This window comes from Phocoena phocoena, chromosome 19 (assembly GCF_963924675.1).
Source record: "Phocoena phocoena chromosome 19, mPhoPho1.1, whole genome shotgun sequence".
Taxonomy (NCBI): domain Eukaryota; kingdom Metazoa; phylum Chordata; class Mammalia; order Artiodactyla; family Phocoenidae; genus Phocoena; species Phocoena phocoena.
In genome coordinates this window covers 25,328,445-25,348,262 of record NC_089237.1, presented here as the reverse complement: position 1 = coordinate 25,348,262, position 19,818 = coordinate 25,328,445, and the positions used below count along the sequence as shown (strand labels likewise).

At 46.3% G+C, this 19,818-nt stretch overlaps 2 protein-coding genes across 2 annotated transcripts; both read left to right on the top strand.

Annotated features, from left to right (window-relative positions):
- The first annotated feature begins 514 nt into the window (after positions 1-514).
- Positions 515-2,458, top strand: LOC136139081 (C-C motif chemokine 8-like). Its single transcript, XM_065897995.1, is given in 5 exon segments — positions 515-523; positions 838-945; positions 947-1,013; positions 1,830-1,947; positions 2,353-2,458. Coding segments are annotated over 5 exon segments (408 nt in total).
- A 10,397-nt stretch (positions 2,459-12,855) lies between these two features.
- On the top strand, positions 12,856-17,210 carry LOC136139079 (C-C motif chemokine 13-like). The gene is made up of 4 exons (XM_065897994.1): positions 12,856-12,860; positions 15,805-15,878; positions 16,430-16,544; positions 17,012-17,210. Exons 1-4 carry the CDS (start codon positions 12,856-12,858, stop codon positions 17,208-17,210), a joined length of 393 nt encoding a protein of 130 aa, XP_065754066.1.
- The last annotated feature ends 2,608 nt before the right edge of the window (positions 17,211-19,818 follow it).

Here is a 19,818-nt window from a genome sequence, read left to right as displayed (position 1 = left end):
TTCTGCTCTATGAAAGCCATTGTTAAGAATATAAGCTACAGCCTGTGGAGAAAATATTTGCAATGCACATATCTGGTAAAGGACTTGAATACAAAATATACAAAGAACTTCTTAAAGTCAACTGTAAGAAAAAAAAATTTTTTTAAATGGGCAAAAGATTTGACACCAAAAGCAAAAGACCCTTTTCAAACAGACCCATTCTACCTGAATCTGTATGATATATTGGGCTTCCGCATATCATTTCACTTGGAAAGAAACTTTAGTGTCTAGATAAAATATTTGGAAATCACCACCCTAAAAGATCGGTATTTGCCACCCAGTTCTTAGGCTCCACAACAGAACATTCCAGGGCATTAAGACTTGAAGATTCCTGGATTCTATCATTCTGCTAAGGCTCTATCAAGCTACCTGTATGAGGTTCTAAAGGAGCCTGACTGATTTAGGATGGCAGGGACACGAATCTGATAAAGAGACCAGGCAAAGCCTTAGGGCCCCGTCCCAGACCTCCCGGGACATGGGGAGGGTCAGGCACTTGGTTCTCTTCGCTCTGTTAGGAACTCAGCTTCTACTCTTCCTTTCCAACAGATCATGTTCCATTTCAAAGAAATCAGAGCCCTTCATAGACCAATAAGGTCACTTCCTACACTTTACTGGGCATAACCACATACCCTTCCACCACTGCCCCACCATCTAAACAAATGATGGAAGCTGCACGACTTCCTTTTCTCAGTGTTTGGAAATCACCACCAGGATCTGGTACCTACTCACCACATTTAGGGGCCTAGTTTATCCTTCCTTAGACATGACCCTGCCCGTGTGCTCTGCTCCCTATAAAAGGCAGGCAGATCAGCCAGAGGAGCCAGAGTTGCAGAGAAGCTGAGACCAACTCAGAAACCTCCAGCTCTCAGGCTGAAGCTCCCGTGCTCACCCTCCGGTATGAAGGTTCTCTGCAGCACTTCTGTGTCTGCTGCTCACAGCAGCTGTCTTCAGCACCCAGGTGCTGGCTCAGCCAGGTAAGCCTCCTCTCTTCTTAAGCCTTAACATTTTAACTACCCCAGGTACTAATACCTGGCATGAGTCATCCCATGCTTGCTGCATAGCCTACATTAAAAAGATGGAGAGAATGAAATCCAGAGGGGAATTAAGAAGAGCTGGCATGTCACAACTGGTCAGAGGCAGAACCAGAACTAGAAGCCCAGGCCACTGGAGCCAGGCTCCACGATCTTTCTCGACACCAGCTTTGGGACATTAAATGCAGCTGCTATCTCAACAATCCTTACCTTGTTTGGAGATGTGGCACAGAAGGAAGAACCATTTCTCATTGTGGATAGGAAGGACATTTCGGGCAGTAGTAGAGAGGAAGAAACTCTTGCTGGAGGTTTCAAATGTTGGCTTACAGTCCAGGGTAGCTCCCAGAAGGGTGGCTGTGTAAGGAGGAAAAGGACCCAGAGGCATCTCAGCATGTGACTTAGGTTGGCTCTAAGCCCATGGGGACAAATAGCTGGGAAGCAAGGTCTTAGAACTTATCTTCCCAGGGTCAGAGGTTTTGGATCTGTAGACCCTCCGAATCACGCTACAAGGATTAATCTTGTTACTCAAGATTTCGCCATCTGCAGTCAACAATGAGGGGCCCCATAGTTCAGCAGAGGAAATTGACTCACAGATAACATTTTATCTATGGGATCTGGACTAAAGCTCTGAACTAGGGAATGGTAGGTCTTAGTTAGAACTTGTGTATTTGCTTTGTCTTCTACCTTCTCCTTCTTCTCTTACAAATGCAGGCTGACAATACATTATAACTCTCTGATGCTTTGCAAAATGTTTTTCAGATTCAGTTTCCATCCCAATCACTTGCTGCTTTATTGTGATCAGTAAGAAGATCCCCTTCAAGAAGCTGGACAGCTACACAAGAATCACCAACAGCCGGTGTCCCCAGGAAGCTGTGATGTGAGTGGACCATGCCCGGGCACCGTCAGCCAAACATTCTATCTGAGTTCTATACTTCCAAATGAGTCAGATAAATATGCCATCTAATCCAAAGGACCCTTTACCCCATAGACAAATGAAGCCCATGAGAAGGAATCCATACTCACTCCAGGCTCTTCTGGAAGCTTGGTCAGATCATCCAAGTTCCTTTAGCCAGGAGCTAAAGGAAGGCTTCCCCTGGAGCAGTAACAACAGAACTTCCTTTCTGGAAGAGAGGCCTCTTCCTCCCTTTTCCCCTTCTCCCTGTCCCCATCCAGGCTCCTCACACAGGGAGCAAGGGCTAATCATGTCCAGGGGACAACGGGCCAAGCTCCTGGGCAAAATCCTCAAGACACTTGATTTAACTGTGCCCTCTTTTCCCCACAGCTTCAAGACCAAAGCAGACAAGGAGGTCTGTGCTGACCCCAAGCAGAAGTGGGTCCAGAATTCCATAAAGCTCCTGGATCGAAAGCCCCAAGCCCTGAACGCTTGAACCTTCGTACCTGGACTGAGAGACAGTCAGAGCCCTGGAAAATCTTATTTATTTCCCCCCACCCTTCCCCAGCTGTATTATTTTATTATAATGTCCAAAAAGAGGTTCTTTGTTTAATAATTTAAAACACATAGTTTCTTAAACAATAATTCTATTTAAGTTATTGATGTTTTAACTTTATCTGCCATAAATCCTAATGAATGTAAAAACACAACATCTGGTGATGAGTTTTCCTTTGCGAGCTCAATTAAGCTCATGGTAAGATGGCACTGTTCTCCCTCCTACCTGCCTGTAGTATCCTGAGGTCCTTCCACTGATCATCAGAGTGAAACACCTTTGGATTCTTAGGAAATCAGTGCTCCTGGAAGTCGATGTGTGCTATGTAGTATTGTGAAGGAAATTAATGTTATTAAATGACTATGGTGTTTTCAAAGAAAAAAATCTATATAATTTTAAACTACTTGGTCTTATTTTTCATGGGGTAACATTTGGCAGGAAGGGAGAAAATGGCAGTAGTGAGTGACAATTGGGGGTGTGAGGATCATCCTCTAAATTGAGTCTTTTGGACTCAGCTGAGGATTACGGAGAACCTAGAAGGACCAGACCAGACTGTTCCAGCCCTGTGGCTCCAGTCCCTAAATCACCTGCCCTTATTTAATAGAATCTAGAGTCCTATTGCTTTTCTCTCCACACTTACCTTTGCCTGGTCTCTCTCTTGATCTCTTGCAAGAGTCTGCAAACTTTTCTCCATAGCCCCAGGTTTTCTCCATCTAATTAATTCTCAAACCCAGAGTAATGTCCCAGAAATGAAACTGAGTCTAACAGGAAACTAGATGTCTATAACTTAGAGGTCCACTTAAGGTTCTTTACTGGAGATGAGCCTTCAACAGGACCAGTCTTGAGAGATTGGAATATGATGGGAAATGAAAGGATTCTTCAGAACTGATACAGGAGGGAGATGAGGGGAGGGGGCCAGAGGAAGGAATCAAGCTCTGGGAAGAAAGAGGAGTCAGAGTTTTAGAAACGCAGGTTGGAGCCAGGTTGTAGGGGCTCTTGAATTTCAGATTGGGAAGTCAGCAGGTAATAGAGATGCACCGAAAATTTTGAAATAGGAGAGAAGGATAATATCGCATTCAGAGGCGAGCATCAGGAAGAATAACCTAGTATCTGAGTACAGGATGGAGTGTTAGAGATAGAGGCCTGAGAGCAGGCTGCTGCCATGGTGCAGGGGAAATGATGGGGACATAAATGGTACAGGGTGGGAGTGGAGATGAAGTGAGGAAGAATGGGCCAGAAAGAGTGATAGGTTAAATGTTGTAGAAGGTTGAGAATAATTGACCAAGACACAGACCCTTCTCTTATAATCTTGCAAACCAATATCTACAGGGCTTGCACCCTTGAGACACAGAATGATTCATCTCTGTCACTACACCCTCAGCCCCCAATCTCAAGAATTTGCAAAATCCATTTGAAGGCATGGAATCTCCTTTCCTTAATAGCCCCTTAAGGTCAAGATTCTCTTGTACTTCATGAGCATAGCTGGCTCCTTTTTCAGACATGAGACCCACAGTACCAAGGCAGAAAGACCAGACCCCTCATTAAGGGAAAGAAGATTATTGTCCTGCTGACCCAAGTCCAGGGGGGCTGTCATTGGTTGGAGAAATACCATGATTCCAGTACAAACATGGAAACATAGCAAGGCAATGTTTCTGGGCTCTGATCCCAGAACTGACCCTGACTCTCTGAGTCACTTACAGCAAGTCAATTTCTCTCTCTGGCAATAAGATGCCCCATACAAAAGTGGAAGTTGTTCTGTGTCACAGGCAGGAAGTGAGAGGATCTGGCAGACAACCTCATAAACTCTCTCCTGCTCTAGGAGCCATGTATCCTGGGACCTTGGCCACATCTGTTGGCTAGGGCCAGGAAGAAAGTGCCTAGAATTAAAACCACTGAGCCAGCCAGGAGCCCAGCCTAATGGCAAACACCTGCAAGTCAGGTATATAACCTGTCTGAAGATGAGCTTTCCATTGAAGTCCAAGGTAGCACACCTAAACCCCAGGCATCTAAATAAGGCACCTAAATGTCAGCTGGGCAAAAGGAGTGCTTTCCAACCACAGTAGGCTCCATCCAGTTCTAACCATTCTCTTCCACAGTCTCAAGGTCAAGCTCCCTCTGGAGATCTGGGCCCAGGGTTTCATGAACCACCTAGACACAAATCCTAAATTCCAAAGGCAAGAGACTCACCCTAAACTGGCACCAGGCCACAGCACAAGACACAATCCATTTGTTTTCCCCGAGCATTACCCAGAGGCACTCTGGGATTATGTCGTTGTATTTCAAATCACAATGAACTTTATTAATGACATTAAACATAAATGTGTTAAGTGATATGTCATCTTATTTAAGTTGTTGATGTTTATGTGCCTTAACTTGGATATTAATGTTTTGAAAATCCCCATAAAAATAGAGCTGGCATATGACCTTGCAATCCCACTCCTGGGCGTATATCCAGAGAAAAACGTTGTCTGAAAGGATACATGCACCCCAGCACTGTTTACAAGCCAAGACACGGAAGCGACCTAAATGTCCATCGACAAAGGAATGGATAAAGAAGATGTGGTACATATATACAATGGAATATTACTCAGCCACTAAAAAGAATGAAACAATGCCATTTGCAGCAACATGGATAGACCTAGAGATTGTCATACTGAGTGAAGTAAGTTAGGCAGAGAAAGAGAAATATCGTATGATATGCCTTGTATGCGGAATCTAAAAAGAAATGATACAAATGAACGTATTTACAAAACAGAAACAGACTCACAGACCTTAGAGAATGAACTTATGGTTACCAGAGGGAAGGGTGGGGCGGAAAGGATAGTTAGGGAGTTTGGGACTGACATGTACACACTGCTACATTTAAAATGGATAACCAACAAGGACCTACTGTATAGCACAGGGAACTCTGCTCAATGTTATGTGGCAGCCTGGATGGCAGGGGAGCTTGGGGAGAATGGTTACATGTATCTGTATGGCTGAGTCGCTTTGCTGTGCCTCTGAAATTATCACAATATTGTTAATTGGCTATACCCCAATATAAATTAAAACTTTTTTTAGAAAAAGAAAAACACATCCTTCCACGAATGGGTTCATATCTGTGAGCACAATTCATTCCCTTGTCAACTGGGGGCAAAGAACTGGTGAGGTCACTTGAAGCTGACAAGCATCCTCTAGGGCTCTCCTCTGATTCACCCTGGGCTCGGGCAGGGAGCTTGCTGCGGGCTTGGACTCATTTCACTCTCTCAGCAACTGCTCTGTGTCTCCTCACTTCTTGCTTTCTGCACACAGGCTCCTCCTTGGGTGTCATCTCAGGTCAGGGGTTGGCTCAGCCTGCACATTTGCCTGAGGCTCACAAGTGCGGGGCAGTGAACACTCTGGGTGACAACTTTCCACCAATGCAGGGTGGAAGGCAGATGTTTAAATGCTTCTGCCACCCTTCCTTCCGGCGGCTGATTCTGAGAGCCATTCTGCAGGCATGTCAGTCAGTTCAGGAGAAGCTATCCCCATCGCCCTATACCGACCTTGATTCTGCATGCTTCTGTTCGTTCCTCCTCCTTTTCCGTCTCACTCGGCTGCCTCTCAGTCATGATCTCTGGGGTCACTTCCCAAAGGAGCTATGTATGAGAGAAGTTCTCATCTCAGGCTCTGCCTTATTGATTCATTGTTTTATGCAGTCAATATTTGTTCTCCTTCTCCCAGCCAATGCCTGGATTTCAACAGGCAAGTTCGCTGGCTCAGGGCCAGGGATTTAGCTGGGCATTTGTTTGGTGTGTTTACCAAGGCTGGGGCTGGGGTCAAGATCAGGGACTCACCCAGTATGTTCTTTGGGACCAGGGCTGGGGCCAAGACTGTGGACTCAACCAGCATGTTTGGTAGAACTGGGTTCAAGAGGTCAGCCCACAAGTCAGGGTCAACCGGATGAGGACTGAGTTAGCCACGTAGCTAGGAGAATGGTGACCTAAAGAAGGATTTAGCAAATAAGTAAATGTATTGAAGATAATGGAAGCCATCTCCCTTACTGTTGGAGAAGCTTCCATAGAAAAATATGGAATGTTGGAAGCTAGAAAAACCCTGTGGTGTTGGACTGCAATTGGAGGTATCAGTGTGAACCTGTACTATCTACCTGTACTATCTACCTGTATCTACCATTACACGTAGATAGTACATATAGATAGATAGATAGACAGATAGATAAAGATAGATGGATAGATAGATGGATAGATAGATTGATAGAGATAGATAGATAGATAAGTAGATAGATAGATATACACACATGGATGATAGGACATGCATATATTAAGCATATGCTCAACCACCAAACACCTTTCCAGATATGGCTAAATATTTTCCAGAGTTATGTCACCAGTTTACACTCACTCCTACCAGCAATGTATGAGAGTTTGAGTTATTCCATATTTGGTATTTCAACACTTGGTACTGTCATTCTTTTTAAGTTAGCCATGATGATTATGTGTATAATTCCACATACTTATGGTTTAAATTTAAATGTTTATTTAAATGTTTATTAGATATCTTCTTTTATGAAGGTCCACTTCATATCCTTTGCCCATTTGTAGATGGTTTAGATTTGGATCTTGTCTATTTTTAGATTGCCTGTCTTTGTATTATGAATTTGTAGAAGTATTTTCTATATTCTGAATAGGAATCTTTTGACAGACATGTGAACTGAAATATCTTCTCATAATCTGTTATTTTATTTTTCACTCCTGTTTTGCCTTTTGATGATACAGCTTCCTGATTTGATTTGATTTGATTGATTGATTGATTTCCATGGAAGGGCTTACAAAGACCAAGATGGAGGTAACTAGAGAGATACAGGATCAGGGTGCTGTACACATGTGCTGAATTGTTCTTGGGCAACAGGTTCAAATGCAATTAATTGGCCTAAGAGAAATTTCTGTCTCACTCTTCAGTGAGTAAGTAGATCAGAACCTAGTTTTTAACCCCATTGAGTTGGAACTTCTCTGTGTATATCTCTTGGGAGAGAAATGTATTTCAACTCAGCATCGCCTACTGAGTGCCACTGTGTGCTTGGTGCAATGCTGGCACTGTTGAGGGTGCCATTACGGTGGTAAAAGAGACTCAGCACCCCCATCAGGACTTCCTCATCATGCACTAATGAGTATCACTGGGCAGAGGCCAGAGGATAGTTGGCCCAAGATAGGCCTTTGCTGATTTACCAGAGAGAGGTGGGGTTAAGAGCATCCAAGGAGGGGGATACTTAGAGCAAAGGCCTCAAATAAGGAAAAGTCCAGAGGGATTGGGGAATGGCAAAGAGACCTCAGTGGCTAGAGTTAGTTTTAGGCTTTGCATTGTGTATGTGGATGGGGAGAGGCTAGGATGGGGAACCCCCGTCTTGTCGACCTTCTTAACAGGAAATACAGCTTCCTAATTTTAAAATAGTCCATTTATCAATATGTTCCTTTATGGTTAGTGCTTTTGTTTTCTGTTAGAGAAAACTTTTTTTAACCATACATCACAAAGTTATTCTTTTACATTATCTTCAAAAAGCGTTATTTTTTGTTGCTCACATTAGAACACATTTCGGGTACGCTGAAAGTACGCTGAAAGCGATCAAGATTTTATTTTTCCATATAAATATCCAATTGATTCAGCATCAGTTATTCAAAAGAGTTCTTTTACTTAACTACTCCACAGTGCAAACTTAGGTTATATCCAACATCAACATATGTATGGTTCTACTTCTGCACTCTTTAATCTGTTCCCTTGGCATATCATCCATTCTTGGAACAATGGCACCATGTCATAATGACTATTGCTTTCTAAAAACTGTTAACATCTGGGAGTGTAAGTCCTACAACTTTGTTCTTCTTTAAAAGTCGTCTTAACAATTTTTGGTTTCTTATTTCTCCTTTAAAAGGAATCAGCTTGTCAATCTCCACAAAATTCTTGCTTGGATTTTAATTGGGATTACATTGAATTAGGAGGAAAATCTGTTACCGAATCAAATTTGGGTCCACTCGCCTGTGGACAGAAGAACTTCCGTTTCTTTGGCCACTGCACCAGGGTGTGCCAAATACAAAGTTTTTTCTGCCTGTATTTTCTATTTAGTCGTGGGAAGGGGCAGCCTCAGGCATTCATCCTGGGAGTCTCCCCCAAAGAGAGGACAGCAGAAACTAAAAACTATAAACACCTGAATTAGCAATGCAACAACAGGCAAAATGCTAAGACCCCAGTGGGTAGGGAGACTGCACACCTCAGTTTGCCCAGGACAATTCTGCCTCACCCCTGTCTGGCTTGGAAAATCAATTACATGAGAATCTTCCCACAGAGGAGAACCCTTATGTCTTTTTAGGCTCCTTGGATCATTGGTAAGTATTCATTTTTTACTATATGCTGGTCCAGAGCATGACCAGAAAGATGAATCTGTTTTCTAGAGTAGAAGTAGGAGGGCTTGAGCTGGAAGGTCATCAGCCATCTATTTCAGAGCAAGTTTGGTTCCCTATGAAATCTGTGAAGCCAGACCCAATGTAAGCCAGACCTCACATTAAAAAAAAAAAAAAAAGAAAAAAAGAATGTTTATTTCAAAGAGGATAAAAAGAAACACCCAGGGCTTCCCTGGTGGCGCAGTGGTTGAGAGTCCGCCTGACGATGCAGGGGACACGGGTTCGTGCCCCGGTCCGGGAAGATCCCACATGCCGCGGAGCGGCTGGGCCCGTGAGCCATGGCCACTGAGCCTGCGCTCCGCAACGGGAGAGGCCACAGCAGTGAGAGGCCCGCGTACCGCCAAAAAAAAAAAAAAAAAAAAAAAAAAGAAACACCCAGAGAGCTGAAGGAGTGTGAATGCCTGATTACAGTCTTCTTTGGATAAAACAGAAACTTTGCTTCTGTGGTATGTGTGTTTAGGCAGATTAAATTGATGCTTGATTATAAACCCCAGGGTAGAAAGAAAATAAATATGTTCTTGAAGACTAGGAGTTCCCAATAGGAGGAAGAGAAAAAAAAGTCATTAGCTAATACCCTGATGGCTGCCGTCTCTAGGAAAGTCTAGATAGATCTCATCATGGTACCTCTGTGCTCAGAGACCCTCTGTGGATGGCTCACCATCTCCCCAGAATATCCATGCTCCCTAGCATGGCACTCACGACCCTCCTATCTGAATCCAAAATATTTTCTCTTCCTCCTTCTCCTCTTGTACCCTCTCCTAAGTCACACAGCAGAGGGCTTACCACGTGCCAACACCTTCTGAGCTTTGCTGCCTGAGGGCCTTCATCCCTCCCCTTCTTTACCTGTTGGAAAATGCTAATCAACCTTTAAAGCCCAATTGTAACGGCTAAATGCCTTCTAAGCCCTTTCTTAGCACCTTTCTTCGGCCCCTTTTTTCTTTTTTTTTTGCAGTACGCAGGCCTCTCACTGCTGTGGCCTCTCTCGCTGCGGAGCACAGGCTCCGGACGCGCAGGCTCAGCGGCCATGGCTCACCGGCCCAGCCGCTCCGCGGCATGTGGGATCTTTCCGGACCGGGGCACGAACCCGAACCCGTATCCCCTGCATCGGCAGGCGGACTCCCAACCACTGCGCCACCAGGGAAGCCCTGAAATAAACATTCTCGCAAAATAGTGCAACCTCAGAATACAGATCAAGGGATAGGGCTCAAAAAAAAAAAAAAAAAAAAAAAAAAAAAAGATGGGTGGAAGACCTAAACAGGATATCCAGATGGCCAATAGGCACATGAAAAGATGATGAACAGCGCTAATTATCAGAGAAATGCAAATCAAAACCACAGTGAGGTATCACCTCACACTGGTGAGAACGGCCATAGTTTAAAAGTCTACAAATAACAAATGCTGGAGAGGGTGTGGAGAAAAGGGAACCCTCCTACACTGTTGGTGGGGATGTAAACTGATACAGCCACTATGGAGAACAGTATGGAGATTCCTTAAAAAACTAAAAATACAGTTGCCATATGATCCAGCAATCCCACTCCTGGGCATATATCTGGAAAGAAAACTCCAATTCGAAAAGATACATGTACCCCAATGCTCATAGCAGCACTATTTACAATAGCCAAGATACGGAAGCAACATAAGTGTCCATCAATACATGAAGAGATAAAGAAGATGTGGTGTGTGTGTGTGTATATGTGTGTGTATATATATATGACCTTCAAGATGGCAGAAGAGTAAGACGTGGAGATCACCTTCCTCCCCACAGATTCATCAGAAATACATCTACACGTGGAACACCTCCTACAGAATACCCACTGAAAGCTGGCAGGAGACCTCAGACTTCCCAAAAGGCAAGAAACTCCCCCACGTACCTGGGTAGGGCAAAAGAGAAAACAGAGACAAAGAATAGGGACGGGACCTGCACGAGTGGGAGGGAGCTGTGAAGGAGGAAAAGTCTCCACACACTAGACCCCTTCGCGGGCGGAGACTGCTGGTGGCAGAGGGGGAGCTTCGGGTCCGCGGAGGACAGCGCAGCCACAGGGGTGCAGGAGGCAAAGCGGAGAGATTCCCGCACAGAGGATCGGTGCCGACCGGCACTCACCAGCCCGAGAGGCTTGTCTGCTCCCCGCCGAGGCGGGCGGGGCTGCGAGCTGAGGCTCGGGCTTCAGTCAGAGCGCAGGGAGAGGACTGGGGTTGGCGGCGTGAACACTCCCTGAAGGGACTAGTGCGCCACAGCTAGCCGGGAGGGAGTCCGGGAAAAGTCTGGAGATGCCCAAGAGGCAAGAGATCATTGTCTTGGAGAGCGCGAGGAGAGGGGATTCAGAGCACCGCCTAAACGAGCTCCAGAGACGGGCGCGAGCCGCGGCTAAAAGCGCGGACCCCAGAGACAGACGTGAGACGCTAAGGCTGCTGCTGCCGCCACCAAGAAGCCTCTGAGCGAGCACAGGTCACTCTCCACACCCCCCTTCCGGAGAGCCTGTGCAGCCTGCCACTGCCAGGGTCCCGGGATCCAGGGACAACTTCCCCGGAGAACGCTCGGCGCGCCTCAGGCTGGTGCAACGAGCTGGTGCCTCTGCCGCCGCAGGCCCGCCCCGCACTCCATGCCCCTCCCTCCCCCGGCCTGAGTGAGCCAGAGCCCCCGAATCAGCTGCTCCTTTAACCCCGTCCTGTCTCAGCGAAGAACAGACGCCCTCCGGCGACCTACACGCACAGGCGGGGCCAAATCCAAAGCTGAGCCCCGGGAGCTGTGAGAACGAAGGAGAGAAAGGGAAATCTCCCCCAGCAGCCTCAGAAGCAGCGGATTAAAGCTCCACAATCAACTTGATGTACCTGCACTTGATGTACCTGCACCTCAGAAGCAGCGGATTAAAGCTCCACAATCAACTTGATGTACCTGCACCTGTGGAATACATGAATAGACAACGAATCATCCCAAATTGAGGAGGTGGACTTTGAGAGCAAGATTTATGATTTTTCCCCTTTTCCTCTTTTTGTGAGTGTGTATGTGTATGCTTCTGTGTGAGATTTTGTCTGTATAGCTTTGCTACCACCATTTGTCCGAGGGTTCTATCTGTCCGTTTTTTAAAAAAATTTTTTTCTTAATAATTACTTTTATTTTAATAACAATTTTATTTTACTTTATCTTCGTTCTTTCTTTCCTTCCTTCCCTCCTTTAGACAACGAATCATCCCAAATTGAGGAGGTGGACTTTGGGAGCAACTGTAGACTTGGGGTTTGCTTTCTGCATCTAATTTGTTTCTGGTTTTATGTTTAAGCTAGTTTAGTATTTAGAGTTTATTATCATTGGTAGACTTGTTTATTGATTTGGTTGCTCTCTTCCTCCTTTATATATATATATAAATATATATATATAATTTTTTTATCCAGCCATAAAAAACAATGAAATAATGCCATTTGCAGCAACATGGATGGACCTAGAGATTATACTAAGTGAAGTAAGTCAGAAAGAGAAAGACAAATACCATATGATATCACTTATATGTAGAATCTAAAATATGATACAAATGAACTTATTTACAGAACAGAAACAGACTCAGACATAGAAAACAAACATTGTTACCAAAGGGGAAAGGGGGTGGGGGAAGGATAAATTAGGAGTTTGGGATTAGCAGATACAAACTACTATATGTAAAATAAATAAACAAGGTCCTACTGTACAGCACAAGGAATTATATTCAATATCCTGTAATAAACCATAACGGGAAAGAATATGTAAAATAACATATATATATATAACTGAATCACTTTGATATATACCAGAAACTAACACAACATTGTAAATTAACTATACTTCAATGAACATAAAAATTTTTCAAAATTGAAATTATTGGCACAGGACTGAGCACTTTGCATGCACTCATTATCTTATTGGGTTCTCAGAACATCACAATGAGGTAATAATTAGCAATCAGTTCCTCTTAGAGGCTCAGAGAGGTAAGCAATTTGCTCCAAATCATATAACCAGTAAACGACAAATACAGTACTTAAATCCATGTCTGGTTGACTCCAGACCCCAGGCTCCTAAACATGTTTTCTTACAAGATAATAGGTCCTGAAGCAGAGGGAAGGACAGACAGGAGTCCCTTCAGCTGGAAGTGTTTGAATGTCCCCCCACTCACTCAATTTGGAGAAGAGTTTGGGGTGCATGTGTAGGAGTGGATTGTAAGAGGATGATAACATACAAGACTCAGTTGGTTAAATTCACTGGCATGAATGTGCTTATCCAGAATTCAGGATTCAATGCACTAGCACAAGTACTTGGGGATGATGAATATTTAGCTAGATTGGCTGATTGGAATCTAGGCTTTAAAACAGGCCTGCAGTTGATGAAGTTGAAATGCCAGAACTCCCCTGGGACATTAGGAAGGTGTCTAAAGGCTCAGGGAAGTGGGTCTATTGAAAAGGATCTGTTATGTGCAAGCTGCCTAGCCATCCCTAACTGCACTCCCGGGCAAGGCCAGAGGACACTCCCTTTACCAAGGCATGCTTTGATGGGGCCGTGAGAGGAGGCCAGCGTCCTTAAGAGCTCTCTGGTGGCTATTCACTACAGGTCAGAGATGGCCACGGGATATGCTGGAATCCCGCGGTTCTCAAATTTTAGTGCCCATTAAGAATCACCTGGAGGGCTTGATACAACACAGTCTGCCATCCTACTATTGGTGACAATTTAAGTTATCATGATGCCAGCAGCTGCCATTATTATGCTCCTAAAATATATGAGCAACCCAATTCCAGAATCCCATTTAGAAGGTCTATTACCAGAAGCCACTTCTGGTACCTAAACCTCTGTCAGTGAGGAAGAAATAGATAACACTGAAATTGGAATGATTTGAGGAGGGTTTAATAAAAATGCTATTTACCAAGATGTGGGCTGGGTGTGGAGAAACCATAGGGCTGCTTTGGTACTCTGAGGCTAGTGACAGCATGGTGACCACGCTTGGACCTGAAGGAGCAAGGACAGAGTGTGGTTCCCCAAAACTGGACGGAGAGAGTCATAGAGAGGGCCACCTGGAAAGGAAGTGAAAACCATTGGTTGAGGGCTGCATCCAGGCAGAGGTATAAGGAGGCAACAGAGAAATCAGTACTTCATCCTAACTACTCCCTCTTTCCAACACCCTGCAGGGTTCCCTCATGTCCAAACCCAACCCAAAGCCAGAAGACCTGCAATCTCATTGACGTGATCCACAAAAGAATGGCATGTGTGTCTGCAGGGACAAACTTGAAATCTTTTCTTTTGTGGTTCCTGAGAAGTTTTTATGTCAAAGACTTATAAAATGAGTCGAAGAGTAAACACTTTTGATATTCCCTGGAAGCGATTGTGTAAGATCAGAATTATTTGTTCTTGGAATGCTTGGAGGAAGAGCTGTTAAAGCTTCTGGAGACTGGAGGATGTGTTGTGGGAAGGTTTTCCATTACTGACTCAATTTCTTAAATAGTTTGAGGATTAAAAAAAATTTTTTTCTTGCAATCTGCTAAGTTAGATTTTAAGAAATCCGTCCACTTCTTCTAAATTAAAGTTGCTGGCATAAGGTTCTTATTTTCTTCTTGGTGTCTGCAGGCTCTGTAGTGATGTTCCCTACTGGTGCCTTTTTTCCTTTTTTCATGGTCAGTTCAGGAGAGTTTCAGCTTCTTTGTAGGCTTGTCAAAGAACCAAATTTGAGACTCTTTAGCCCTTTGTCTATATATTCTTTTCTATTTCACAAAACATAGCTCTTTATTTCATTTCTTTTACTATCACTGGGCTTGTTTTGCTAGAGTAGAAAAACTTGCAAGGATGGAAAGTGGACAGGAGAATATTCCAAGCAGGTGCAAAAAGCAAGCAAAGTCTGGGAGCCAAGAATGAGCATGGGGATAGGAACACTCAGGCCAAGGGCCTTGCCAGGTATTCTATCATAGTCCAAGCTGTTCCCTCCTTGCCACCGTGCTCATTGGCACTCCCCCCCACCACCCCAAGCTCCTAGCTCAGACCCCTTGCAGGAGGGAGCCAGGTTCAGGAACAAAGAGCCCACTTCATTGCTCTGTTCCCCACCCCGTCCTATCAATGATCCTTCCTGAAAACAAGGGGCTTAGACAAATCAGTGGTTTTCAAACCGTATCCCTCTGGGCCTGAGTAGCAGAAGGGAGCACCTAGATGTGATGGGAGGAGCCTGGTCACCAGAAGCTGGCTTTAATTTGTCTCCAGTATGAGACTTCCACCTAAAACTTGCCTTGGAAAAAGACATCAGCTACATGAAACTCTCTTGGTGATTATATGTAAACAGACTGGTTTTTTTCTCCCAGTGTCACCCCTCACTCCCCATGAGACATTGGGCAAGTTATTTAATCTCTCTGCCCCTCGGTGTCCCCATCTGTAAATGGGCATGATAATAATAGCGCTTACCTTGTCAGGACTAAATATGTAATAGGGGAAAGTCCTTAGCATAGGAGTTCTTTTCTATGGTTTCTTTTTCATTTTGGAGAAAGCAGCTCCTCGGATCACTTACTAGGGTGAGTGCCAGCACATCTGTGTTCTGTCTTCATTTCTGTGGTCTGGGCGGCTGGAGGGAAACGGTGCCTACCCTGCTACAGGCCACAGCTTTTGCCTTGCATTTCCTGGAAAACTCTTTGGCAACCCAGCCTCCAGCTTAGTAGATTCAGGATACACAGTAAGAATTCAGAATCTTAGTAGATTCATCTTGACTTGACTGTACCCTGGCCAGGCAATGATCCCTCTGGGGGCCCCCATCCTCTCTGCCTCTCTACAAAGGCAGGCAGGGCAGCCAGAGCTGCCAAGAGGCTGAGATAAACCCAGAAACCAACAGCTCTTAGGCTGAAGCTCACATCTTCCCCTTCCAACAGGAAGGTGTCCACAGCGCCTCTGTGTCTGCTGCTCACGGCAGCTGCCATCAGCACCCAGGTGCTCACTCAGCCAAGTAAATTCAATCTTTCTCCCCCCTTCCCTTCCTCTCTCTCCTTCCCTCTGTTTCTCATCTTCTAGGAAGGCCTAAGACAAAGTGACCCACTTCAGAGACTATCAGAGCACCCGGGGTCCTTGGAGTTGTAACATCTAATTTTGGAGCCAGAAAGCAGAAGCCCAGGTTGGGGACAGCAGGCATCCTACCTGCCCCCTTCCCCCTCCAGGACAACACAGAGCCAGAATAAAGCCTAAACTCTACTGAAAATCCAGGGCCTTTTCTTTGACCCCAGATGATCGCCCCAAACCCTGCAGGTTGGGGGGCCATATCCAGGACCTGTCGCACTGGCCTCCCTCAGTCAGCAAAGATGTGTCCTCACCATGCAGAATCAACCTCAAAATCTTGAGCCACATGTTCCTGGTCCCACCCCCACTCGGGGCGGCTGGCAGGAGCACTGGACCTGCGTGGAGAAGACACACTTCTACCTCTTAGCTTTCCTTCCCCTGTTGCGTTCAAGCTGAGAAAAGCCTGACATATCAGATGCTTTTTCTCCGTGACTTTATTTCTAGATGCACTCCGCGACCTGTTCAACTGCTGTTTCACATTTAACCATAAGAAGATCCCCTTGCAGAGGCTGAAGAGCTATGGAATCACCAGTAGCCAGTGTCCGCAGGCAGCTGTCCTGTAGCTAGAAAAACCCTGCTCCCCTCCAGCCCCCCACCTCATCTCACCCCTTCCCTTTCTTCCATCCCCCCCATCCTAAGTTCTGCCCCACAAGACAGACATAGACTAATTTGAGATTTCCCACTCAGGGGATAAGATCCAACCAGACTATGTAATCCAAAGCCTCCTATTATTACATCAGGGACAGGCCCAGAGAGGGCCGGTAACATCCCACACCCTCCTTGCTGAATGGGTACCAGCTCACACTCGGGTGGTTGCTTTGCTGGATGCCAGGTCAGCTTCTCCCAGGGCGTGGCAAGAACAGCAACTACCCCCAGAGGGCCTCTCCTTTCCACACCCCTCTGACTTCCTGTCCTAGGGCAGCCCCTCACCTGTAGCAGGTGGGCCTGGTCATCCCTAACGAGTCATCCCTTGGATAAAACCCTCCAACATTTCACCTAACCCTGCCAGCCCACTTTCATCCACAGCTTCAGAACCAAACTGGCCAAGGACATCGGTGCCGACCCAAAGGAGAAATGGGTCTGGAATTACATGAAACACCTGGGTCAGAAACCTCACACCCTGAAGACTTGGACTCTTTCAGCCACACTAAGACCAAGCCAGAGGCTGAGAAATGATTCTTCTCCCCCAGGCTTCCTGTCTCTATCCTGGACTAAATTGACCTGAATTTTCAAATAGGGTGCTTTCTGTTTCCTGATGCAAAATGTACTATGTCTTAAGTAATATTTCGTATTATTTGAAGTGTGGCTGGTTGGGGAGTTATTTTGAATATTGGTGATCTCTTTTTTTAAAGCAAGGCCTTGAGCCACTTGGTTCCTGTCATGAGCCCCAGTTCCTTCTCCTGTAAGCTGTGGGAAGTGCGTCTTTCTCCTAACTCCCCAGGGGAGATGAGCATGCCTATGAGAGCCATGGCGATGAAGGGCTACTGCAATCTAGGGAGGACGGCGCCTGGTGAATGTGAGGTGTTGCTAAATGTGTTATTATGGAAACATGAATGCAATTGTAGGACGGCTGACTTTTTGCAGAAAATACATTTTGTTTAAAATCTCTAATACAGTAATGGTGTTTTCTTCAGGGATAACTCCCAACAAGTAGGGGGTGCTCTCAGGTGCAGGTGGATGGCAGAGGGTGCTAGAGGAATGCGGATGTAGCCAGGGCCTGGCTGTGTGGCTAACCTGGGCCCATCTGAGTGTCAGGGAGGGCCTGGCTCATCAGCCCAGGATATTCTAGAACGATGGCTCCAGTCCCCAGCATTAGCTTCCAGTGGGTCTCCCTGCCCTCGTCCTCCACCCTGGAGTAAGACAGCCAGTAAGTGCACTTGACACACCCACTGGCGGGGACGGGGGAGGGGGAGGAATCAGGTGGCCCTGTCCTGATTAGCATCAGACTTGACAGCAAAGATGGGACTTGGACAGATGGTGTAGCACCGTCACAGCAAAGACTCTCCCGGAGAAGATGCGGGATGGAAAAGAGGGGAGAGGGCCTGCAGGGAATATCCCCAAATAGTCAGAGTAAGGGATCCAGAATGGAAAAGCCAGAGACTTTTGGAAAGGAAGGTTGAGGCACAGTTATAGAGGAATCGGAATATCAAGGTGGGAGTTTGGAGTCAGCTCTGAAATCTTTGGAGCGATAGGGAGGGCAGGGTGTGGGGTGCCAGGAAGAGTAGCCTGGGATCGGGTCGAGGGCAGGATGGGGTTGGCAGGGGGGCACGGAGAGCAGCCTACTGCAGTGGTCCAGGTGAGGGGTAGCCAGAGAAGCAGGGCAGTCATGGGGGCGGAGGGAAGAGATGGCCTAAGAAGAATGAGCCAGATGCGCTGCGTGTTGAATGCCGGGGAAAGAGGGAAAAGCCCTGAGACACAGGACAGGAGACCGTCTCCCCTAAAGCCACCAAACCCTGAGACCCAGAATTCACTGCCCTCCTTTGCTAGTCTCCCTAGAGTCTCAGGTTACACAACTTGGAGCTTGTGATTGTCCCTCTTAAAGGGACAGGACCTCCTCTTCCTCTCTATCCCCTGAGGGGCCCCCTGTTCTTCCCGAGACTGCCTCCCTCCCCTGGATGACTTGTGTTGGCATCTTCATCAGACGTGGACCCACCGATGCCTGGACCCTCCCCAGGGCCCTTCCCAGGAGAAGGCCCTGCTAACCAACTCTGCAGGCTGCTTCCGGTTGAGACAGGGTCCAGGTATCCTGCTGTACCACACAGTCACGTGGCATCTGGGGACTCGGGGAAGAGTTCTACCCTGGGAGGCATTGTAAGCAGCTTTGGGCAGGAAAGCGCTCTCTGCAGGAGGTCCCTTTTGTCTTGTTGCTAAACTTAAACAGGCACCCCCCATGCTCTACTTGTCTCTGGCCCTAGCACACTTTTCAAACCTTTTGATCACACAATACTTTGCCTAACTTGTTGGTTCTTTACATAGATCAAAGAAGCAGAAATGAAGAGTAAGTAATTAACGGAGTGCCAGATCTCTTCCCCAGCTTCCTGTTCAGTAATCTCTCGAAAAAACTGCTAGCAAGAGAGCATCTAAAAAAAGATCACAAGGAGTCCACAAGCCTGCACACAGTGGGGGATGGTGACGACTCTGACCCCCTATTTCAGTGATTAACTGAGATTACTTCCCTGTTTCCCCTTAAAAACGTTCATGGCTGGACTTCCCTGGTGGTGCAGTGGTTAAGAATCTGCCTGCCACTGCAGGGGACACGAGTTCGAGCCCTGGTCCGGGAAGATCCCACGTGCTGCAGAGCAACGAAGCCTGTGCGCCACAACTACTGAGCCTGCATGCTACAACTACTGAAGCCCATGCACCCTGCAGCCCGTGCTCCGCAACGAAGAGCAGCCGCCGCTCACTGCAACTCGAGAAAGCCCGCGTGCAGCAACAAAGACCCAACGCCGCCAAAAATAAATAAATTAATTAAAAAAAAAAACCTTTCATGGCCGAGGAGAATCTTCGGAGGTGGCTTTGGGGGGACACTGAGTCCTCCATCTCCCCAGATTGCCAGCATTCTGATTAACGGCAACTTTCCTTTCTAGCAACACTTGTTGAGTTTGGTTTTGTAAGCAGCCGAGCAGCGGGAACCCTGGGCTCTAGCGCCAGATCTAATCCTGACTTTCTGCGTGTCCTCAGGCCTGTGGGTGTCCCTCTCCAGCCCTCAGTCACCTCATCTATACAATGGGGCTAGCATCGTCTTACAGGCAGACGATGCCCAAGATCCCTTCCAGCTAGGGCAGCTTTTGGATATCATCAGCCTCTGAACCCTCTGGGCAGTGCAGAGTGGG